The sequence below is a fragment of the Prionailurus bengalensis genome, chromosome C1 (genome assembly GCF_016509475.1).
Source record: "Prionailurus bengalensis isolate Pbe53 chromosome C1, Fcat_Pben_1.1_paternal_pri, whole genome shotgun sequence".
Lineage (NCBI taxonomy): Eukaryota > Metazoa > Chordata > Mammalia > Carnivora > Felidae > Prionailurus > Prionailurus bengalensis.
The window spans coordinates 192,739,001-192,764,969 of NC_057345.1; the positions used below are offsets into that span (position 1 = coordinate 192,739,001).

At 39.3% G+C, this 25,969-nt stretch overlaps 1 protein-coding gene across 1 annotated transcript in view; it reads right to left on the reverse strand.

Annotated features, from left to right (window-relative positions):
* The window catches only part of INO80D (INO80 complex subunit D), a 55,186-nt gene extending 45,166 nt beyond the window's left edge, over positions 1-10,020 (reverse strand). The window contains exons 1-3 of the mRNA XM_043577608.1: positions 8,684-10,020; positions 8,332-8,578; positions 1,958-2,709 (exon numbers count right to left, since the gene is read on the reverse strand). Coding sequence (XP_043433543.1) covers positions 1,958-2,709; positions 8,332-8,549 — 970 coding nt within the window. The 5' untranslated portion in view covers positions 8,550-8,578; positions 8,684-10,020. The remainder of the gene's footprint in view (positions 1-1,957; positions 2,710-8,331; positions 8,579-8,683) is intronic.
* Between the last annotated feature and the right edge of the window lie 15,949 nt (positions 10,021-25,969).

Consider the following 25,969-nt stretch of genomic DNA (forward strand, 5'->3'; position numbering starts at 1 on the left):
CCGCAAGATCGTTACCTGGCTGAAGTCGGACGCTTAACCGACTGCGCCACCCAGGCACCCCTACAACACTTTATAATGATACAAACTGCAAACAACTTAAATTAGAAAAAGGATTCAGCTGTGACAAATGACGTTTTGTATGAAAAATTACTCCCTTGGTAGTCCAATATGAAAAAATTTTAAAACAGTTTACAAAACTGTATGTAGAGCAGGAACCCAATTTTATATAACTTAACTATACCAAGGCATTAACAAATCAGTATTAATAAGGTTTGGGTGTTTTAATTTATTATTTTTATCTACACCTTTTCTTTAAGTTTTATTAGTTGCTTTAATTACCAAAAGTCATACATGGTTTACTAACAGGTGAAACAATATAAAACTATACTGTAAGAAGAGTTACCTTTCCCGTCTCTGTAAAAACACATCCTGACCAGTTTTATCCCCCCTTGAGAGCCAATGTCAGCAGCCTGGTAGTGTATATTCAGTTACACTTTGCCTATAATCACACCTAAGAGGCAAACATCTATCTATACATATACTTGATCAATAGATGCACTGGTGCCCCCTGTTTATATTTTTTTTATGGGATAATACCCATACTTCTTGGTTCTTTTCTACTTAATATAACATAGGCACATCAAGTTAAAAGATACAGATTTCATTCTTTTCAATAGCTATATAATACTTCATAAAGCATATATATACCATAATTACTCAAGGCCTACTATTGGTTATAAAGGTTGTTTCTGGATTTTTAATACTGCAAGCAACGTTGCAATAAACATCCTTGAACACATATCCTTACATTTTGATATATGTATTTTTTAATCCAAAGATAGAGTCCCAAAAGTGAGTTTGCTGGCTATATATACACACTCTTAATTAGTAAATACTACCACATTACTTATCAGCAATGTATAAGCCTCATCAACAACACTGGATATAGTTTTTGCCAATCTGATAGTAACTACTGTTACTTTAATTTGCATTTCCTCACCTGCTATGGGGATTGGGGTTTTCACTGGTTTACTGACCATTTAATTTACCTTTCTTCTTCCTCTATTCCCATCCTTTTCCTATTTTTCTATTCTATTGCTATCATATGCCATGCAAATAATTTTTCCTAAAGTTAGGATCACAGCTAACACCATATTTAAGAATAAATTCCAAATGAATTAAAAGTTTAAATAATCAGGGGTGCCTGGGTGGCTCAGTTAAGCTTTGGACTCTTGATTTCGGCTCAGGTCATGATCGAGGTTCACCTGCTTAGGATTCTCTCTCTCCCTCTCTCTAACCCTCCCCTGCTCGTGCACATGGGCTTTCTCTCTCAAAAGTAAATAAACTTAAAAAAAAAGTTTAAATAATCAAAAACAAGCTATCAATAACAAAATATAAAGTATCTGTATGAACTTGGGATCAGAGAGATTTTCTTGAGCAAGAAAATTCAGAAGCAATAAAGGCAGACGTTTCACTACATTAAAGTTTTAGCTGTATTTTTTTTTTTCCACTTTTAAATTATCAACAGATATTGCTTTGGGAATTTTTTTTTAGCAAGTTTTTCTTTTTTTTAACTGTCGGCAGATATTAACAATGCTATCGTTATTCCAAAGTCCTATGATAAGACATGTCGAAAACCTCATCAGACACAGGTGCTGAGCTGGCAGAGGCACAGAGCTGCCAAACACAACCAACCGCCTTTTAACACCGCCGCTACGACCACTAACCAGAAGCTGTGATGGGATTCTACACTTTCCAACTGCGGCTTCCGCATCCCGTCCACCAGGGAGGTTTCCTTTACCAAGGCCTGCCTAAACACGGCGCCCAGCAGCGGACCCCCGCCCCGGTGCCCTCCACCCCCATCGCACGGGGGGCGGCCGTGGGCACGCGGCCTCGCGGCAAAGGGCACATTTTGTTCCCGTCACGCGGCCACGATCTGGCACAAGAGAGAACTCACCTAGATGGGGGAACAGATCAGTGTCCAGCTGATGTTTCTGGGTGCACAGTCTCACCAGTCTCTGCAGTCGGCTGATGCAGGAGAAGTGTGGAGAGAAGGCTGTGGCTTTCATAAGGACCCGATCAGTGCTGGGCGGGTCCGCGGCGGGCGCCCTGCCGGAGGGCAGGAGGGGCAGCGGCCTCTTGTGAGACGACTGCCTTGCTTGTGCTATAGTGTGTGTGGTGGGGGCCACTCCCTGCAGTGGTAGGCTGGTGTTCGGAGGTGGAGGGGACTTGCAGACGAAACCCTGCGGTGGCGGCGGCGCCGGAGGTTTTAAAGAAGTGGGGGAGGGTGACGGGTGGGGGTGCTGCTGCGGGGGCTGCTGCTGTGAAGGTGCAGGAGGGGGACTAAAGTGCTCTTGTCGAACTTTTAAAATCTCGGTCTCTCTCTGGCGCTGCCGATTCTGGGCCAACTTGCTCTGCAACTTCTTTCTCACAGTTGCCCCTTTCTTTAGGTCATCATCTTCCTCGTTGAAAGCAAACGGGTCTTCCAACTCGGTTTCCAGGTAGTGGAGAGGGACCCTAGCCCCGGGCGGAGAGAGGGACATTCCATCCAGTCCATTGGGCATCTTCAAGGCCAGCGTGGGCACCGTGAGGCTGAAAGCCATGGTATCCATCTGGTGCCTGACCTTTACCTCATCTATAGGATCATTCTTTTTCTTCCTCTCTTTTTTCGGGATAAAGCCAAGTACCTGCAAGTGGCTGTTGCAGTACCTTTAAAAACACACACACAGAAGGGGGGAAAGGTTTATGATATACAGAGTAAGAAAAGGAGAATATAGAACGACATGGTATAAATTGTGACTCCTGCCTAATATGTTATAAATTCATGACTATCTTAACTCTTGGCATTCGTGGATTTAATGTAAACAACTGCCGCTACTCTCAAGCAATCCTCCAAGTCTGCCATTTTCCTGAAGCAAATATGTGAACTGTGTATGTGCAGAGGCTACAGGACAGAAGCAAGTCATTCAAATAGTGAGTGGCCCTGGATAACCATCTGGCTATTGCTTCTCGCTCTGCTTTGTTATTTTATTTTGTATTCATAGCATACAAAGTAACGAGTCTAAAGGATCACTTAAAACTCTCCTGTGCAGAAATATGTATGTATGTATATTTTCAAATATTTGTAGTCACAAAGATCTTATGACATAGCCCCTAATAATGTAGTGTCTACAGTGTGTTCTACACACACACACACACACACACACACACACACAGTAAGAAAGAAAGAAGAGAATACAGAAGAGAAGGAAAAAGTAAATTAAAACTAATTACTGGGACTACAGATGAAAGGAGTTCCTCAACAGCAAGAGAGAGAAGTACATGTTTCTACCTGCAGTAAATACTAAAATAATGCCCTGTATACAGATGAGGAAGCTAAACCTGATAGAAATCAAATAACTTGCCCCAAACCCCACATCTGGAAAGTGTCAGAGTGGAGACCTGAACAGATTATCAAAGCTCAGAAAGACTCTTAGTAGGTCTTTAACACGAGGCTACTTTTGTAATGTAAATGGTATTTTTAAAATACTAAAAAAGGACAGAATCCTTCTACATAATAAGAAAGTAGAATGCATGTTGCTCCAGTAAACCACACTGAAAACCTATGGAGGCTTTTCGCCACTAGAAAAGCAGTGTTTTCCAAACTGGTATTCCTTAAGCAATTCAGAGTAGGTTAACAAGTATGCTTTAAAGAGTATTCCATGCTTAAATAAATTTGGAAAATACTGGCTTAAACAGAATTAGACAACGATTTTGTTGTTTGTTTCTGATGAACAACTTCTCACAGCATTTTGTATGATAATGTGCATTATGCTTCGAGGTGGAGATGTACCCATCTGACAGTGTTTCCCTAACTTATTCGAAAATGGCATCTATTTTGACTGTAGCCCACCTGTGTTATCTCCATCGGACACAGTTTTGGGGGAAATGGCACTAAAGTAAATAATTAACGTCAGTCCTCAAACTCATTGGGCTGCATCGAACAAATTTTAACTGTTTTTAACGTTTATTTATTTTTGAGAGAAAGAGTGCACGAGCGAAGGAGGGGCAGAGAGAGAGGCAGACAGGATCCGAAGCAGGCTACGCTATAGTGAAGGGTGTGATTTGGGGCTCGAACCCATGAACGGTGAGATCATGACCTGAGCCGAAGTCAGATGCTTAACTGACTGAGCCACCCAGGTGCCCCTGAAACAAATTTTTAAGTAGTTATTAAAAATACAGATTCACCAAATAATCAGGAGACATGGTTTCGTTGGCTTTATACATAAATCTATCAGAGGCACTTCTCAATTTTAATAGGACTATTAAGAAAGCTTTCTGGACAGTAAAGAGAATCTACACACCTAACAAGTTTGGGCTAGGTCTCACAGATACCTTAACCAGAATAGATTCATAAAGCTGTGGCCAACAAGGAAAAAAGCTTCAGGGATAACCGCATTAACCAAGCTTCCCAATAAAGAATAAATGATTTCTGTTGTCGTTGTCAAATCATTTTCAAATTAACAAAAGGGTTAGTGAGGAGAATAATATTTTTTTAATTTGGAAATCTAATTTTTCTGCTCATTACACACAGGCAGCCTGAACTGGTAACTGAGCCCGCTATGCGCCACCTCACGTAACATGGCAGAGGCTGATCTGCCTGTACAGTCCTTCCTCGACCTCACCCTCAACTCCTGCTCCAGCCACTCTGTCAGCATCACCACAACACAGAGTCTGAATTTGTAAAAATAGTTCCTCTTCTAAAAGGGAAAAGTTTTCATAGCTAGAATTACAACAGCTTCCTTAGTTATGATCGGTGCTTAAAAGTGTACAAATATGAACAGGGAAGACACTGCTAAGGGGTTCTTTTGAGGGGAGGAAAATGTAAAATTGGACTATGATGATAGTGGTACAACCCTGTAAATATCCTAAAAAATACTGAATTGAACACTTCAAGTGCATGAATTGTATGGGATGTGAATTATATCTTAACTAAGCTGTTTTAGAAAAGAGTAAACATCGGGGCGCCTGGGTGGCTCAGGTCATGATCTCGAGTTTCATGAGTTCAAGCCCCGCGTCGGGCTCTGTGCTGACAGCGCAGAGCCTGGAGCCTGCTTCGGATTCTGTCTCCCCCTCTCTCTGCCCCTCCCCTGCTTGTGCTGTCTCTCAAAAAATGAATAAACGTTAAAAAAAAATAAAAAAAATAAAAAAAGAAAGAAAAGAGTAAACATACAAGGAACAAAAAATTTCTTGGCAAATATATACTACTAAAATGTATAAAATTATAGCAAACAAATTTAAAATATTATATAAAATAACCAACTTAATATAACCACTTACCTCTGAGACACCAAGGTAACAGTGATAAGCTTTAGCTTCCCAACTTTAAGTATATTGGGAAATTAACTTTACTTTTTAATTATACCAGTACTTCTACTGAACATAACATTATTCTACTTCAAAAAGGTAGAATCCCATAAGTTAGCATTTATAATACATACCAGATAAGTTAGACACCAGATATTAAGAACCTTCCTTTAGCTGACTACCAGTCAGATCATTTTATCAACTAAGAGTCCTCAAGGGGGGGGGGGGGGGGGGGGGGAGGCCTCAGGAATTTGTTTTCTAAAATAATACATAAAACCACCTCAAATTCCTAAGTGTCCAAAGAAGAACTGCATTAACAATAATGAAAGCTTTGTTGGGATGAGCACTGGGTGTCCTATGGAAGTGATGAATCACTGGGTTCTACTCCTGAAACCAATACCACACTGTATGTTAACTAACTTGAATTTAAAAAAATAAAAAACTGGGGCGCCTGGGTGGCTGAGTCGGTTGAGCGGCCGACTTCGGCTCAGGTCATGATCTCGCGGTCCATGAGTTTGAGCCCCGAGTCGGGCTCTTTGCTGACAGCTCGGAGCCTGGGGCCTGTTTCGGATTCTGTGTCTCCCTCTCTCTGACCCTCCCCTGTTCATGCTCTGTCTCTCCCTGTCTCAAAAATAAATAAAACGTTAAAAAATAAATAAATAAAAATAAAAATAAAAAACTAATGAAAGCTTATTTTCAAAAGAATCTCAATCTTTTCTACACTATATCATATCATAGAGTGTAGTTGTAACTATCAATATTTATATACATGTTTAGACCTTATATGAATTCCACCTGGATTTTTTTTTTTTTTTTTAAGTTTATTTATTTATTTTGAAAGAGTGAGTGTGCATGAGCTGGAGAGAGGCAGAAAGGGAGACAGAGGATCAGAAGTGGGCTCTGGGCTGACAGGAGAGAGCCCAAGGCGGGGCTCAAACTCTAGAATGAGATCATGACCTCAGCCAAAGTCTGACACTTAACCGACTGAGCCACCCAGGCGCCCCTCAACCTGGATTTGACGTAATAAGAAAAACATTACCTCCTGCTAGCTAATGTCTACTTTAATCTATTCCAAATGCTACACATAATAAAAATATTGATCCCATTTGCATTGGTTTGAACCAATTTTGAAAAAATATATGCAATATAGTAAGTACTTAAGTATTGCTTCTTTTGACATAGCAAAATTCCTTCTTGTTCTAAAAAGAGGAAATTACTTCAAATATCAAGGTGAAGACCTAGGATTGAGAGAATTAATATCTTGGAGAAATTCAGAGCTACTCTTGCTTTACTTCTTACTGCTAGCTAGTAGAAATTTCTTTACCTACTTGCTTCTACTGAAATGAAGGGGAGGAAAAAAGCCACAGTGGACAACGGCAACTGTGATAAGCTGACCAAATTACAGACGTGCCTATCTGGCTCAGTCAGAAGAGCATGTGACTCTTGATCTCAGGGTTGTGAGTTCAAGCCCCACATTAGATATAGAGATTACTTAAATAAATAAACTAAAAAAAAAAAAAAAAAAAAAGACAAAAATTATAGACGTGTGTATAGTGGAGCTTGAAGTAAATTAATCCAAGTTCATCAATTCTTCAAGTTAAAAAAGGGCGGGTAAGAAGAAATGGGCATGTTAGGTCTGCTAAAACCAACTGGACCCATATGGTTAGCCAGGAACAGTGGTCCCTTTCTCATCTGAAATTAAAATTTTATTCCTTGTCTCCCTGAGCAGCTGCTTCAAATTTTCAGGTATTGTAATGTGAAGCTTTAAGTGCTCATTAGAAATTCTCAGAGAGTATTCCCAAATCACCACATGGTGCTATACTCATTTTGGTGAGAGGTCTATCAACACAAATTATCTATTTCATCCTGAAAGTGTAAAAATTGTTCACCATGACATATAAAATACATGGTTTCTTTTCAACCAACGTATGCAGGTGACAATTGCTTATGTATAGGAACAAGGATATATATATACATATATATATATATATGTATATATATATGTGTGTGTGTATATATATGTATATACATGTGTGTATATATATGTGTGTGTGTGTATATATACATGTGTGTATACACACACACACACACACACACATACATATTTTAAAGATAGAAGTAAAAAGTTCACATTTTCTACCTAAAGATAACAAGTATTTGAAACTTTTGGGAAAATAATCGTGTTATCTCCCTGTGACATCCTGCAATGATCCACATGGTTTCTGGAGAAGTGAAGAAAAAGAAACATGAAAAAGAGGCTATAAGAGGAAAAAAAAGAGATTATATGGGAAATAGTGTGAATTTTCCTAAGAATATGAATGATGAATAACCATCATAGGACTCCTTTAAAAACACCTCCATGTTTAATTCAGCCAAGTAAAAATTCACAATCCTAGTGATAAAGCCTACTCATACTAATGAAAATATCATTTCTCAATTATAGTAAACATACTTTATATGGAACTCTTTTAACCAAAAGAGGCAACATTATAAAACAATGCCACACACTGCTTAGAAGTCTGATAGAAAATAAATATAATTCAAGTAATCACTCTTTTGAATAATTTTCAAGAAGTACATACCCTTTGCTACCTTTCAAGCAGAGTTTAAAATTCCAAAATTATTATTGTTAATTACAACACCTAAGTAGTTCCTATAATTTCTGTTGTTTAAGCAGATTTCTATCAAAATCAGGACTTACTTTGTAGGACTGCAAACCAAACACAAGCAACAACTGAGGGAAAAATTCTTTTAAAGTCTATTGCATCAATAAAAACACTCAAACATACTTTTCAAATAATTCCCCAAGTTTACCACCCCGTTTTTTAAAAACTGCCATCTCTCATCTTTAGAAGCATTCCAAGGTTTACTTAGATTACCCCTGGAACTCAATGTTTAAATTCACCACATTAAGAAAAAAACATACAAGAAAACTTCCAAGCCTACAAATTAAATCAAAGATGGATTCCCACTATTAGCTCTTACCTACGATCCTCTGATTTGGGGATTGGGTTGGTGCAGCGTTGGCTGTTATATTTGGCCACATATTCACATTGCTTGAAGGGGGCAGTCTTGTCCTCCAGAACGTGTCTGATACAGAAAGCGTAGCCGTTGAGTCGCCGCTGCTTGCACAGTTTGGGGCTATATGAGCACAAGGGCTTATTGTCAACCTCAGAGAAGTGTATATGTTTCCCTTCATACATCACGTGACTCTATTCCTTGTGAACATCAGCTAAAAGACCACCACAAAAAAAGAAACCCAAATGATAAATCAGAGAGTATAAGGCAGATTTAAGTTGAGAATTTCACTGAGGGACTTCTGGCCCCACAGCCATACCTGATTTTAAATCTTCTGCACCATAGCAATGTTAAGAGAACCCCAAGGATACCACAGTTTGGAATGCTGCAGAATCAAGATGAAGCAGATTGTCTACAAAAATATCAAAAGGCCTAGTTAACAAATAGGAACATGAAAAGCTTGCTCACCTGGGAAGTGAAATTCTAGGATATCACCCTTCCTAATGGGATGGATTCTTCATTGTAATCCATCATCCCGACATTAAATTCAAATAATAAGAGACATGATAAAATATCAAGTTACCTTATCCCTCCAAATTGAACTAAATAACTTTTACTCTGGTTAAGTGTTGTAAGTACCTCAAAGTTACAAATGTCATAAACAGATGTCATAAGGTGGCAGGTCTTTTTTATTTCATTACTGGTGGCTGATTGCTGCATCTGTTTTCAGAGCCCAGATCTTTTCACAATACCAGTAGAATGAACCTACAGACCTAAAACTTCCCTCAGAAATTCAACATTTTTTGATACGTTGGCAAAATATTTGGCAATTTGCAACAAATGTTCCTATGAAATACAAAAAAAAAGGAGGCAATCCCTATTTTAAAAGTCATTTTGCCTGTAATATTTTCCACATTTATCCCATCCAAACTATCAACTTCTTGAGCCCAAAGGCTCTTCACCCAATACACTGCTACCATTCAGTGCACTGCTATCCATAAACGCTGCTCCCAACTACACTAAATAGTCTAAGAATCATGACTTCTAAGATTCTGGAGTTTTAGTTAACAAAATGCAAGTTAGAAATCACATAATGCCCACTACCTCTCTACACACAAAATGTCCAACAGGAACATTTACATATTGTAACTCCATATAGTCTACAATGAAACTGAATCAACTGATTTGTCAAGTCAGGACTGTATGTGGGCTGATGTGGTCTAACACTTTCTCCAGAATCCAAAAGTCACCCAGATGGCTGATGAAATAGCTTGGATCCTAGCTACAGAAAAACTCAAGAAATACTCTCTTCTTTACAAAACTGAATAGGAAATTCCTTACACCAATAAATGACAAGATACATAAATACTTAAAGGACTCAGAAGACAGGTTTGCCAAAATCTGCTACTTTCGGTGTTACCTTGAACAAATAATAAACGTTCAGTTTTCTCATATGCAAAATAGGGGTTAATAGTAGTAGCTATGTTACCATCACGTTGCTCTAAGGATCAAGTAGATAACAGAGCACACAACCCACCAAGTATCAAGCACTGAACAAATAGGAGTTACTAAAAAATGTCAATGCTGGGGCGCCTGTGTGGCTCAGTTGGTTAAGCTTCCAACTCCGGCTCAGGTCATGATCTCATAGGTTGTGAGTTCAAGCCTGCTTGGAATTCTCTCCCTCTCTCCCTGCCCCTCCCCCACTGGCTCTTTCTCTCAAAATAAACAAACTTAAAACAAAACAAAACAAAAAAATGTCAATGCTCTCCCAAGAAGACATCCAGATGGCCAACCGACACATGAAAAATGCTCAGCATCACTCATCATCAGGGAACTACAAATCAAAACCACAATGAGATACCACCTTACACCTGTCAAAATGGCAACAGTAACAACTCAGGCAAAGACAGACATTGGCACGGATGTGAGAAAGATCTCTTTTGCATTGTTGGTGGGAATGCCAGCTGGTGCAGCCACTCTGGAAAACATTATGGGGGTTCCTCAAAAAACTAAAAACAGAACTACCCTAGACCCAGCAGTTGCACTACTAGGCATTTATCCACAGGATACAGGTGTGCTGTTTCAAAGGGACATATGCACCCCCATGTTTATAGCAGCACTATCCACAATAGCCAAAGTATGGAAAGAGCCCAAATGGCCAACGATGGATGAATGAATAAAGAAGATGTGGTATATATATATATACAATGGAGTATTACTTGGCAATCAAAAAGAATGAAGTCTTGCCATTTGCAACTACGTGGATGGAACTGGAGGGTATTATGCTAAGTGAAATTAGTCAAAGACAAATATGACTTCACTCATATGAGGACTTTAAGAGACAAAACAGATGAACCTAAGGGAAGGGAAACAAAAATAAAAACAGGGAGGGGGACAAAACAGAAGAGATTCATAAATACGGAGAACAAACTGAGGGTTACTGGAGGGGTCATGGGAGGGGGATGGGCTAAATGGGGAAGGGGCACTAAGGAATCTACTCCTGAAATCATTGTTGCACTATACGCTAATCTGGATGTAAATTTTTTTTTTTAATTTTTTTTTCAACGTTTTTTTTTATTTATTTATTTTTGGGACAGAGAGAGACAGAGCATGAACAGGGGAGGGGCAGAGAGAGAGGGAGACACAGAATCGGAAACAGGCTCCAGGCTCCAAGCCATCAGCCCAGAGCCTGACGCGGGGCTCGAACTCACGGACCGCAAGATCGTGACCTGGCTGAAGTCGGACGCTTAACCGACTGTGCCACCCAGGCGCCCCTGGATGTAAATTTTAAAAAATAAAAAATAAAATAAAATTTTAAAATGCCAATGCTTTGGGGAGCCTGGGCGGCTCAGTCAGTTGAGGGACCAACCCTTGCTTTCAGCTCAGGTCATGTGTCTCCTGGATTGTGTGCTGGAGCCCCCACGTAGGCCTCTGTACCGACAGTGGGGAGCCTGCTTAGGATTCTCTCTCACCCCCTCTCTCTACCCCTCCCCCACTCATGCTGGCTCTCTCTCAAAATAAATAAATAAACCTTAAAAAAATGTCAAGAGGGGCGCCTGGGTGGCGCAGTCGGTTAAGCATCCGACTTCAGCCAGGTCACGATCTCGCAGCCCATGAGTTCGAGCCCCGCGTCAGGCTCTGGGCTGATGGCTCAGAGCCTGGAGCCTGTTTCCGATTCTGTGTCTCCCTCTCTCTCTGCCCCTCCCCCGCTCATGCTCTGTCTCTCTCTGTCCCAAAAATAAATAAACGTTGAAAAAAAAATTTAAAAAAAAAAAAATGTCAAGAGGTGCCTGGGTGGCTCAATCCGTTAAATGTCTGGCTCTTGGTTTCGGTTCAAGTCCTGATCTCACTCTTCGGGAGTTCGAGCCCCACGTGAAGCACTGCACTGACAGTGCAGAGCCTGCTTGAAATTCACTGTCCTTCCCCTGCTCTCTCTCAAAAATAAATAAAATAAAAACTTTAAAAAAAATTTTTTAAATAAGAACTTTCCCTTTTCACTTTATTAGGATACAAGGAAAAGTTGTATTAAAAATTTTAATTTAACTGTCCTAAAGGTCTAGATGTTCAGGACAGGAAATATTTCAAAGCAAACTCATGCTGTTTCATTTTTATACTCTCTCTTTGGCTTGCTCATCCACCTGGTCAACATAAATATTTCATAAATTAGTTCAAGTAAACCTCTGTGAACTTCAGGGGGAAAATACACTGGATATAAGTGAAACAAGTAATTTATAGAACTAATTTGATTGCCATTGTGAAAAAGCAGCAAATCTAGCTGCATGAGAATATTTTATAAATAATAGAAAGAAAGGACACCTGGGTGGCTCAGTCGGTTGAGCGTCCAACTTCAGCTCAGGTCATGATCTCACAGCTTCTGAGTTTGAGCCCCGTGTTGGGCTCTGTGCTGACAGCTCAGAGCCTGGAGCCTGCTTCAGATTCTGTGTCTCCCTCTCTCTCTGCCCCTAACCCACTCGCATTCTGTCTCTGTCTCTCTCAAAAATAAATAAACATTAAAAAAAAATTTTAATAAATAACAGAACAAGACTGAGGGCAGGGATGGAGGGATATGATGGACCACCTTCACTTTTAAGACATATTCTAGGTTAACAATCACATCTGTGTAGATTGATGATTTCCCCTTTCTTTCCAATTTTTATACATCTTTTTTTCTCTATTTGAATTGGCTAGAACTGCTGGAATGATGCTAATAATAATGGCAACAACTGTTAATCCTGTTAAATGAGAATTGCTTACCGTCAACAGTAGGAATAATGCAAACTTTTTATAAGACATATTTCCTATCATGTTAAGAAGTATCAAGTAATTCCTATTAAGAGTTGTTTAGGGGCACCTGGGTGGCTCAGTCGGTTGAGTGTCCGACTTGTGCTAAGGTCATGATGAGCCCTGCGTTGGGCTCTGTGCTGACAGCTCAGAGCCTGGAGCCTGCTTCGGATTCTGTGTCTCCTCCTTCCTCTGCCCCTCCCCTGCTCATGCTCTGTCTGTCTCTCAAAAACAAACATTAAAAAACAAATAAAGAGTTGTTTCTTTTTTAAAATAAACTCAGAACTGATAGTTAATTTTACCAAATTCTTTTTCAGCTTCTCAAGAGAAAATCATTTTTCTCTTTTATACTTTTAAAAACACGGCACTTAGTATTTCCCATTAGTGATGTATTTAGTATTTCCTGATTTCCTGATACTTCATCCTGGGATGAAGGCAACTTGGTCATCATGTATTATTCTTTTAATGCGTCACTAAATCACACTTGCTAATTTTTAGGATTTTTGTAATTTGAGACTGGTCTAGCGTTTAGTTTTTGTGTGCTTTTTCAGAATTTGGTATCAAAATAATATTTCAAAAAATAACTTAGCAAATCTCTTTTCCTATGTACTAGAACAAGTTAAAAAGCACTGCAGTTATGTTTCTTAGAAGGATGCCTGGGCCTCGTGCTTTTTTGTGTAGATCAGGTTTTCATACTTACCTGCACGCAATTTAGCAATAGGACCACTTACATTTAATTTCCTAAATATCCGTGATGCATTCTCTGACTCTGCGTCTGTTCATACACAGGTGACTCGTGCTTTCTCCCTTTGCTCATGATTAGGCTCAATGGGGGTTTATCTGTTTAAAACTGTTACCAACATCTTAAAAGAAAGGTTCAAATCTCTTAGATTTATTAATACCTCCAAGTATGTTTTCTAAATCCATCAATTTCTGCTTTTATATTTGCTAATACCTCCTTTCTGCTTTCTTTCCATTTTATTATTATTATTTTGTAACTTCTTGGGATGAATTCTTCTCCTCTATCATTCTTTTCTTTAGTAATTTACTTATATCTATGAATTTTCCGCTGAGTACGACTTTAGCCATATCCCGTAAGAACACACAGAATTCTGATGATTGGTATTACTCGTTGATTCGGATTTGATTTTTCAATTTTTCCTTTAGCCCGAGATTGTTTAATTGTCTCAGCTGGCAGAGTTTTATGCTTTCCTTTGCTTTAGTTCTATAAGAATAAGGAGAATATGGATATATCTCTGCTTTTTGGATTTGACTGATATTTTCTCTGGGATGTAATAGGTATGCTTGAAAAAGTATTCATTGTTTCCATGGTGTGCTGTTTGCTATTCCGTATATCATGCTATTACCTTTTACTTTGAAGTTTTCTAAAGCATAGTTTTAGATCATGGGTCAGCAAACTGGCTTAAAGGACAAATTTGGCCCACTACCTGTTTTTGTAAATAGTTTTACTGGAACACCGTCCTGTTCATTCATTTTACATGCTGTCTATGGCTGCCTTCACATCATAATAGAGCTGAGTAGTTACAAAAGAGATCATATGGTCATGACACTTAAAAAACTCACTAAATCAATCAATCTCTAAAATATTATTTGCTGGTCCCTTTTCAGATGCATCTCTTAATGGATATAACTTTTTTGTCCCAATCTGTCATTTTCTTCTAATAAATGAGTAGTATCTAATTTATAATTTTATATTTATTTACATGACAAATAGTTTGTCCTAATTTTATTTTTTTCGTATTGCTTTTAGCTTTTAATTTTTTATTAAAAATTTCGTTATATAGTCTGTTTTCCTGGAAGATTTATAGTCTATGCCCTTTAGATAACATCTCTTCACTCCACACTAAGAAAAGAAATTGGTATATGATTGACCCTCTGAATAATGTGAGGGTTAGGTGCACCAACACCCTACATAGTCAAAAACCTATATATAACTTTCGACTTCCCAAAAACTTACCTACTAATAGCCTACTGTTGACTGGAAGTCTTACTAATAACATTAAACAGCTGATTAACACATATTTTGCATGTTATATGTATTACATACCGTATTCTTCTCTATTTTCATTTTGTAACTACCCAATCTCAAATTTTTCCCTTATATTTCTGTACTGCCATAGTTTATAACATTATAATATTTACACTTACATTTATTTAATGCTAATCACTAATCCTTTTAACTTAGTGTTCAATTCATCTATTAATTCAGTAGTTTATAATACAGTCACCTCCCTTCTCCAGCCTTGCCCCGCACCCTGCAGGGCTGACTTAGGAGAACTACGCTGTGCTTTTTCTGTTCAGAAATATGTGTCAATTGATATTATACTTACACGATAGCTTACCTGGACATAAAATTCCTGGGTCATATTTTTTTTGTCTAGTGACCTTGTGTATTTTTTTTTTCCATTTTGACTTAATAATAAGTCTTTACATTTAAAGATTAGAAACCATTCTAGAATTTCAAGTCTTTTATTAGGGGAAACTCTTCCTTAATGTCTTGGTAAGTTCTTTCTGCTTCAATGATTCTATTCTTCAGGGGTTATCAATTATTGGTATGTTAGATTTACCATGCTCCGTATCTATCACTCCCTTTTACTTTTTCCATTTTGGATTGCTCAAATCTCTCAAGCTTACCTCCATTATTCCCAACAAGTGTGTATCTGATGCTTTGAAAGTGACCTTCACTTCTATAATAACTACGTATATATTTTTTCTTTTGTAACCTGTTCTATCAGCTCACTCTTACCTCTTCCCGTTGTCCTATCATTGATTTCTTGAGCTTTGTCTCCTCTTTAAACTCCTGCTTCAGAGAAGCCATCTCACCCCCAACTCACCCCCAACTCCACACACCACCTGTCACCATAGGGAACTATGTTCATAATTTTCACTTGCTGGGCTCTTTCTGGAAATGATTATCACCAACACTCTTCCCTTGAAGCTTGACTCAATGCTGAACTTGTCTCCCCAACTCACAGAGGCCCAAAGGCCATAGATTTTCAGGGGATGATAATGCAGGCTTCATTTCTCTTCAGTGGACCAAGATCAGCAGCTGTAAAGATACGTGCTTCGAGTTTCTCCTCTACTCTAAACTTCTCGCAAAAACAGTATCACTGCAGTCCGTAATTCAGCCCTCCCTCTGGCCATTCAGGGAGCCCAATGTACATACCAACTCTGCCATTCCACATATGCAGGTTATTGGTTTTGCTCCCAAGGTGTGTCAGCTATTTGGGAGAAAGCTGCATCCTCACTTTGCCTGAGATCACGCTCTCGCGGCATGCTCTTACCTTGACTCAATTTTCACTGCACTTACCAGCACTCATTCACTTATTCTGGTTATAAGGTTTTGTTAGTTACCAAAGAATGAGTTGCTTTTGTTTCTCACGCTCCTTGTTACTTCTAGTTGGTTTGAAGAGAACAAAGATGTCAGTACTCTTTATATGTTAAAATTCTGTATGGTAAAATATATCAAAATAAAACCAAAATCACAAAACAAATGTATTACCCAATTTTTCTGTAAGCAATCCATTGCTTCTGTAATCAATTATTTTTTATTTTAAAGAATCAATATGCTATTTAAAAAGTTAATAAACTTGGGGCGCCTGGGTGGCTCAGTCAGTTAAGTATCCAACCTTGGCTCAGGTCATGATCTCATGGTTCGGGAGTTCGAGCCCTGCATTGATTGGGTTCTGCACTCTCAGTGCAGAGCCTGCTTGGGATTTTCTCTCTTTCCCTCTCTCTCTCTCTGTGTGTGTCTCTCTCTCAAAATAAATAAACTGTATTTATTTAAAAATAAATAGTTAATAAAGTTGATTCAATTCATTTCACTATGTGAAATCCACATGACTCTAGCTTTAATGGCAAGTATTTACTAATCACTTGTGAAAAGTTCATCATTTTCTCAGAAGCTGTGGAAAATAGTAAAAGACACAATTTTTAACTAACATAACACTGTGTTAACTAAATGGAATTAAGATTAAAACCTAAATTTAGAAAAAAGACATAATTTTTGCCTTTAGATGATATCGCCTATGAGACAAGATGCATTCAAAAGGAAGTGTACGATTGGAGGCCCTCATGACAGTTGAGCGGCCCAGGCTCCTCTAGTCTCATCAAATCTAAGAAGCTGCTCCCTGTCTAGAGCAGTGGACATCTTCCCTGTTCGTGCTCCCACCTGGGGCCAGACCTAGTCCAATCCTTCAGAAGCCAGCTTAGTCATGGCCACCTACAGATTCCCAAAGGCTGGGTTAGGTACATGCTCCTCTGAGGTATTCCATGCATTTCCCTGTTTCAGTGATCATCACATTCCACTGTAACTGCCTATTCTGCTGTCTTCTCTCCTAAAAAATAAGTTCCCAGATGGACAAACCATTTTCTGTTCATCATTATATCCCAGGGCCTAGCACAGTGCCCAGAAGTTAACAGGTGCTCAATAAATAGGTGCCGCTTACATAAATAGCTTCTGTGACAGTAATTCTTAATTCCAGGTGGTCTACCTAAAACAGAGGTTACAATTCACCCAGGGATCATTAAATAATTTAAAATCACTAAACTGGCACTTCGGACAGTCTATACAGTAATTTCTAATAGCCACAGTCATATACCAAGAGAAAGTATAATTTAGAAACTTTAGGGGTGCCTGGGTGGCTCAGTTGGTTAAAAGTCCAACTTTTGCTCAAGTCATGATCTCACAGTCTATGAGTTCGAGCCCCACGTTGGGCTCTGTGCTGACAGCTTAGAGCCTGGAGCCTGCTTCAGATTCTGTCTCCCTCTCTCTCTGCCCCTCCCCCACTCGTTCTCTCTCTCTCTCTCTCTCAAAAATAAACCTTGGGGCGCCTGGGTGGCGCAGTCGGTTAAGCGTCCGACTTCAGCCAGGTCACGATCTCGCGGTCAGTGAGTTCGAGCCCCGCGTCAGGCTCTGGGCTGATGGCTCAGAGCCTGGAGCCTGTTTCTGATTCTGTGTCTCCCTCTCTCTCTGCCCCTCCCCCATTCATGCTCTGTCTCTCTCTGTCTCAAAATAAATAAACGTTAAAAAATAAATAAATAAATAAAATAAACCTTAAAAAAAATTCAGAAACTTTAAAGTTTTTATGAAGTAACATCAAATAGATATCATATAAAGTGGCACCCAATGTCTATTCAGCAAATAATGTTTAAAAAATAAGTAAGAAAGGGGGCGCCTGGGTGGCTCAGTCGGTTAAGTGTCCAACTTCAGCTCAGGTCACGATGTCACAGCTCGTGGGTTTGAGCCTCGCATCGGAGCTGTGCCTACAGCTCAGAGCCTGGAGCCTGCTTCCGATTCTGCGTCTCCCTCTTTCTCTGCCCTTCCCTTGCCTGCGCTCTCTCTCTCAAAAATAGATAAACATTTAAAAAATAATAATAATAAATAAAGTAAGAAAAAAGTGACCTTGTAATTTTTCTGTAAGTCTAACACTATTCTGGGATACCTGGGTGGCTCAGTTGGTTGAGGGTAAGACACTTGAGAGCGTCCAACACTAGATTTAGGCTCAGGTGGTGATACCAGGGTCATGGGATCCAGCCCCACTTCTGGCTCCCCTGCAAAGGGCTCTGTGCTGAGCATGAGGCCTGCTTGAGAATTCTCTCTCCTTCTGCCCCTCCCCCATGCACATGCATGCTCTGTCTCTAAAATAAAAAGAAACAAAAACCAAAAAAACCCAAAAAACATTTTAAAATAATAAAAGTGAGAATGCCTTCAATTCTGCCAATTCAACCTTTTTTTTTCTTTTCTTTTTTTTTTTTTTTTTTGAGAGAAAAAGAGCTTGCCCACGAGCAGGGGAGGGGCAGCGTGGTGGTGAGCACCCTAAGCAGGCTCCACACTAGGCCCAGAGCCCCACGAGGGCTCCATCTCACTACCAGGAGAGAACTCGAGGCAAAATCAAGAGGCCAACACTTAACCAACGGAGCCACCCATGCACCCCATATTCAGATTCTTTCTAACTCAAAGAATTCACTGTCTACCCACCTGCCCTCTTCAGTATTTGCCACAAGGTGCCAAAGCTCTTGCCAAGGACCTCTAAGACATTACAGAAAGATGTTTAATTTCAACATCTTAGAAACAACTTCTATTTAACCTTAATTTTTTTCTATCTACCTGTGATCAATTTTTCTTCCCATTTCTTTGATTTTTAATATTTTAAAGTTCCACTAAAAACCGACTCTATATCATTCTATGTTTTGAACAATCAACACTTCGCCATTTTCAAATCCCTCTTTTAAATGCTCAATTTAATCTTCATACTTAATATTTCCAATTCCCTAATGTATTCAGACTCACTTTATATACCATAAAAGGAAAGAATGTTGGAGAATGGCCCTGTGCTTTGAAATCTAGCTTCCTTCTAAATGAATTACTATTTAATATCAAAATCACTCTGTCTATAAACTGGGCACAACTCTTCATCTGGTCTTCTCTACATTAATGGGTTTTTAATTAAAGAAGAAATCATAACAAAAGCACTAAAGTAGATCTCAGAAAAAAAAGAAACCTATTTTTTTTTCATTTTTTACATGTAGCCTCCTACAATTGACGTTATTTACCCCTAACTCCAAAGGTGAAGTTCGACCTAAAGAGAGGAAACGTATAAAGTCCACATGGTCTTAACCAAATTATTACTGTCTAATCCATGAAGAAGAAAAACTATACCTAAACTCTATTTTTTAACACATGATCAGTATCACTTGAAAAAGATTAAAAAATCCCAACCACACTCAATTTATTGACAGCGATAGTAGATATTATCTTCTGCTGCGGAAATAACTTGTTGGGACTGTAAGTGGATCTGTGCTCCCTTAAAGAACACAATGCAAGTAACTGAACACTAGAGAGCAGAATATATGCCGTTATTTATTACTAAAAGGCAAATGTAATCACTACTGAGAATAGTCTCACAGAATTAGTATTTCCACAGCAAACAGCAAACATATCCACATACTGGAATTCAAGAGTGGGAAATAATGGTTAGGTATAAAATCTTAAAAAACAAACAAACAACCTTCCTGGGTATTATATTATAATGCTGAGTTTAACTGGAAAAGAAAACACTTCCTTCCCATAGTTTCTTCTTTCAAATACAGCGGAAGAAGATATTAAGCAGGGAGAAAAGACAAGCCTTTAACAAAGCAACCTATGGCCCTTTCAGTCTTCCCACAGCAACACATAAACCAATCTGACCAAAATATGAACATTATTCTCTTTGGGACTGCCACTGTACCACATCCATGCGGAAACTCTGCATGTCATTACTGTTCTTTTGAGTCTCATGTTTCAGAAGCATGTTCATTTCACTGCCACAGCAGATTCCCCTAATTGCTCTCTGTAATTGTATAGTTTAGCCCCTTTTAGGAGCCTAGACTTATGACATACCTTACAATTTTTTTAAATCGAGCACTTTAATTCCCAGAATGTTAGCTTTCTTAACATATTTAATACAATGAAAAAAAATTTTACTTATCCCTGAGTCCTATACTTTCAAGGCTCAAAAAACTTTTCTACCCATGCTATGCTTTTTAAAATTATTTTTGTTATGATGTGTGTGTTTTTGTTTTTTTTTTTTTTGAGAGAGAGAGAGAGCACGTGTGCATGAGTGGGTGAGAGGGGCAGAGGGAGAGAGAAAATCTTAAGCAGGCTCCACACCCAGCAAGGAGCCTGAGGAGGGACCTGAACTGATCCCATGACCCTGGGGTCAGGACCTGAGCCAAAATCAAGAGTCAGACACTCAACCAACCAAGTCACCTAAATGCCCCCTTAAGCTTTCTTTGAAGTTTGTTTTTTTTTAATTTCTTTTAATGTTTATTCACTTTTGAGAGAGAGAGTGAGTGGGGGAGGGGCAGAGAGAGAGGGAAACACAGGATCCGAAGCAGGCTCCAGGCTCTGAGCTGTCAGCACAGAGCCTGAAGTGGGGCTCGAACTCACAAGCTATGAGATCATGACTCACAAGCTATGAGAACTCACAAGCTATGAGATCGGACGCCCAACCGACTGAGCCACCCAGGCACCCCTGAAGTAAGTTTTCATTCAACTTCATGGAGCACCAAAAGGTAGTGAGATACTAAACAGATAAGTATACTGATTAAAAAAAAAAACAAACAAAAACAAAAAACTAACATCGCACATAGCAACGTGAAAAGCGGTAAAATTAAGACTCGGAAATGAAAATCTTCCCGCTGATGTGATCTGAAGAGAAAGATCAGTGAGAAAAATTGCCTATCACCCCAAAACATAAACGATATTCAGCATAAAGTTCAAACTAAAATACTTGAAAATAAACCAAATAAATGCTTATTGAACATCTATTATGTGCCAAATACTTTGCTGTACAAATGAGTCTGCATTATGAATTTAAATTAACATGGCCCTTAAGCTAGTTGAATTCCTTGGCTGATTAATATTAGAGAGGGAAGGACAGTTCTGTGGCAGGTGTCAGTACCCTCGGCTCTATCGCATGTCAGAGATGGTGCTCCAATCTGGTTCTGCTAAGTACTAGGTGTGTGACCTTGGGCAAGTTATTAGGTTCCAGTTTTCTCCTATGTAAAAGAGAGGACTATAATAGTATGCACCTCACTGAGTCCTTCAGGAGAATTAAATTAGGTATTTCATGAACCGTACTTAGCATGGTACCCAGCACATAGTAATCACTTAATCTTAACTACTATTAGAAGCAGTAAGAAGTAGTTTATTGGTATTATCATTTTAATCTAGAATCTGCAGGGCTAAAATGCACTCTCCAGCTGCTAGTGGTTTTCTGAATGGTACAGTGTAATTCTCCATTAAGTCAGGGCCTCCCACCTTCTTGGAGCTAGAGTAACAGAATCCACTAAGAATAAACCATATAATCTACATTAAAAATCCAGTGTTAAAAATATTTTCTATGTTCTATAGAGTCACTATATCCTGATATTCTCGTGATGCGAAACATCAACTCAATGAGCAGTGCTTGATTTGGCTGCAGCATTGATGAGGTCCACTTAATAAACCTTTACAACAAAGGCTTCTGAGTCCCTATGCAAGCCATGGTCACACTCCATTGTGACAGAAGCCCTATATTGCAAGACCAGAAGAAAAACTAAGATATAGCTGTAGTCCTCAAAGTTCTTTTGTTCTAAGAACCTGAAACTAATGGCCTCTTTGTTGCTAAATTCCACATACACTTTTCCATCCCTATCTTACTTAACCTCTGCAGTGTTTCACACTGTTGACCACTTTCTCTTTCTTGAAAAGCTCTCCTTTCTGGCAGCTCCGTGGATTCCTTTCTCTTGCTCCCGCACTTAAATGTCAATGTTCCCCAAGACTTTCTTATTCTTATTTTGTAGGGATGGATGCAAGGTAAAACACCTAAATGGGCCACAAGGGTGGGACAGGGACAGACTTTGCTCCTCTAAAGGTGGCTGACTCAAACCAGTTCTAGCAAGTTGTTGTGATATTTAAAAAAAGAAGAAAAGAGATAAATGCAGACCCAAGGTTTCTAAATTTTAGCATTTTCAAAAGGCAAGAAGCCAGATTTCCCATTAAATTGTTAAAATAGAGATGCGTGACCTCAAGCAAGTTACTTTATAAATCGGTTTCCTCATCTATGAAAGGGCAGTGATAAAGTCACAAATTTTACATAAAGTGAATAAAACAAAACATTTCTACAGCCCCTCGTTTTATCTTCCACTCTACATCTACCCCAAGACTACAGGTTATGATCCCAAGTTTAGTTTGAAAACACATGTACGAATCGTAAACACACCTAAATGCATTCTTCTGGAGAAGAATCCAGAGTCCATCAGATTCCCCCCAAAAGACTTCAGAACCAGACTAAGCCAAATGTTTCTGCTTCTACAGCTTTAGCTGTCATCTCCATGACACGATCCCCAAATCGACATCTGGCCAACCTATGCACACCACTTTACCTCTGTGACCAGCCTGTCCACTGACTTGTCTCCATCTCCACTGTCATTCCCAACGCCTCAGTTCAAACCTTCCATCTCTTCTTAGCAGCTTCCTCTCTGGTCTATTCCAGTCTTGCTCTCCTTCACTCCAATCTTTGTACAACTCAGATCCTCTGAAACGCAAATAATTTCTTTGGCCAAAGCCCTTCAGGGTCTGCTCACGAAGGTAAAAGGAATCCAAACTCTGGAGCCCATCACTTAAACTCCCAAGGACCTGACCAGGCTGACCTCTCCCCCTCCCACTATTTATTCCTATTCCTACAACTCCTACAATTTGCAACACAGAATACTCTTTTGTCCTCAGGCATTTATTCCTACTAGCAGGTCCCACCTCTCCGAATGCCTTTCTAACTCCTCCCATTCGCTTAGGGCAGAAACCCTAAAAGTCTAGAAACCCTGGAAAGTCCTTCTTTTCTTTGAGGCTTACCCCTAGGCCAGAATAAATAGGTTCTCTTCCTCCAGGCTAATCTATCCCTTATCATTTAATGTTGTAAATGTCAGTCTTCCCCCCCCCCCCCACCCCTAGACTAAAAACTCCTCAAGGGCAGAGAATGTGTCCCAGTATTACAAGGCCACAGTGACCAAGAGGAAACTAATCTGGTAAATGAATGAAACATCACTGGTTCTGGCAACTTCCACCATCACCCCAGGTAAACATCCCACCCTCCTAAGGTGAGCCCACCAAAGTCACAGACTTCCTCAGAGCTCTGCAGCCCAAACACACACACAAGCAGGCAGATAACTACAAGGCTTTCAAGGGAGCAGCAGGAAGTAAAGTAAACCCGCTTTCGATGCCCACTGGAGTACTTACCAGTCCTTTACATCTGCCAACTCACAGAATCCAACGGCTAGACCACCATCAAGCTGCTGAAACTTCTATGAAAAGCCTGCTAACTTTTCAGTGGCACAAAAAGGTATTTGCCCCATGAAGGCAATTATAATATTCTATCTGCACTCAAATACAGTATCAGTATTAAATTCTTAGTATTGGTAATACATAGGGAGCCAAGAGCTTCTTGACATTGAAAACACATCCATAATACGAAGAATCTTTAGAGGAAAACATTATATAAAAGTCACGCACCAGGCACCATTTTAAAAACTATGCGCAACTCCTTTTAACTGTCATGGCAACCCTATGATAAAGGTATTATTATCACCCCTTTTCACAGATGAAGAAACCGAGACTTAATGAAATTAAGTCAATTGGTCCAAGTCACGTGAGAGTCCAGGCCGGTCTGAGGTCAGAACCCAAACACTTAACCAACACGAAACTACACAACACTTAAATGCAAGATCCTAAGATTCAGCTGCGTGCACATCCAATCACACAAGGAGAGAAAACACAACCAAAAATGTTAACAGTGGTTATACCTCTGAGTGTGATAGACAGGGCCGAGTGGGGTGAATATGAGCTAGTATAACTTGTAGTCAGAAAAAAGCAAACAAATAGAAGAAATGGTATTTAGATGGTTTAAAAAAAAAAAAGGTTAAGGTGGGTTACGAGAATAGTTAATGAGCACCTACCAAGAGCCAAGCACATAGGCCATCTCATCTAATCCTTACGCCAAAAAATGTTCTATTTCCGTTTTACAGATAAAGAAACTAAACATTAAGTAACGCTCCCAGTGGAAGAGCTGGGATCAGAACCCAAAGCCCAGTCGAAATGTGCCTGACTGCAGGATACCACACAGCTAAAATCTAACCAAAAAGCTGTTCAAAAACAAATCACATTCTGGGAAAGAATCAGAACCAAGTAGCCTGGCATAATAAGTGCAAGGTGAAAAAGAACAGAGGCCTAAGGTTTTAACTTGAAGCTTTAGTCACTAGTTATCTCTGAAAGTGTCTCAAAGAGCCAGAAGCATTGTCTAAAACTAGCCATCACAGGGAGGACTCTGGGACAGACCTGTACCTGATGGAGTGGGAAGGAGATTCCATTGCTGTTTGTTTTGCAAAGCAGAGTCGTATTAGCATAAGTTAAATGGACTTAAATGTGACTCCACTGTCAAAGCGGCAGAGTATCTGCTTTGGGGACAATTTGCTGCTTCCAGCCCAGACTCACCCATTCATCTATTGTTTACAAGTTCCCAGGTGTGTGGGGGGAGAAATGAGGTGTTACAAGTCTGAGACTATTGCTAACTGTATTCAGATATAAATGACCTCTCATTACCCAGAACTACTGTTCCAAACCTGGACGGTGAGAGCGGCTAACCCTTAGGGAACATCTCTGGTAAGAATGAATGGATCAGCACTTTTTTTGACAGGACATGTTTGAATGCTCTGACTTTGAAATTTTAAAATCCATATAAACTACAATCTCATTTCTCTAAAATAGCAGTAATATGATTTACTGAGGAAAATAGCTGGGGTGGGGGCCTACACACATTTCCTTATACAATCTTCCAGAAGAAATAAGATGCAATTATTTCACTTACAAGTTACAATAAACATCTACTTTTGAAACTAAATACTTAACAGTGAAACATATATTAATTACCTTAGCAATCTAAAATTAACTCAATATTTGCCCTGAAACTCTTATTAGTTTCAAATAAAATACAACTTTTAAAAGTGTCAAATCTTCCATTCCTTCAAGAATAAAGTAGCCCATGACACAATTAGATTAGGAAATTTCTGTAGCTTTGGGACAGGGTGGGAAAAAGCAGAAAACTCTGGGATTTGTACATACAGTTTTTGAAAGCTTGGGAAAGTGAAGTCGATAATATACCTTAAAGCTAGCAAATTATGGGGCAAAGATTTTTTTTTTTTAATCCTAAAATGTTCTAGGAAAAGAGACTCACTGAACGATTTCTTCCATCCAACATGCTCTAAAAATAAGGGCAAGCTATAATAGAAGTAACAATTCTGAGTACACAAGTACATGAAAACGTCCAAGTCAATAAGCAATTTCAATTAATCGATAAAGTTGAACAACCATTAAGCGTAATTTGCATTTTTGTATGAAATCCATGCCTCAAATATCAAGCTTTCCTTAAGTAAAATGCTAAATGGCTGGATATCTGTCATTGTGGAGAAACAGGAGTTTTATTTTAGGCAGACAAAAGGAAAAGAAAGACAGAAGAATCATAGGAGGAGTCTCACTTCCACGCCCGACAGGAGTCAGACCAAGTCATGGGTGATCCATAGCTCTGCTCAAGTGCCAGCTTCTCACTAGGTAACAGTGCTGGGGGGAGGGGGGGGGAGGAGGGGGGGCTGTGTGGTCAGAATGTGGAACACCTCTGCCCATGAACGACAGCCTGATACCGGGCAGGACACACACACAGACACACAACATAATGGCCTGGGTCCGCTAAAAAAAGAAGGGGGGAAAAAAAAACCAAAAAACGAAAGAGGA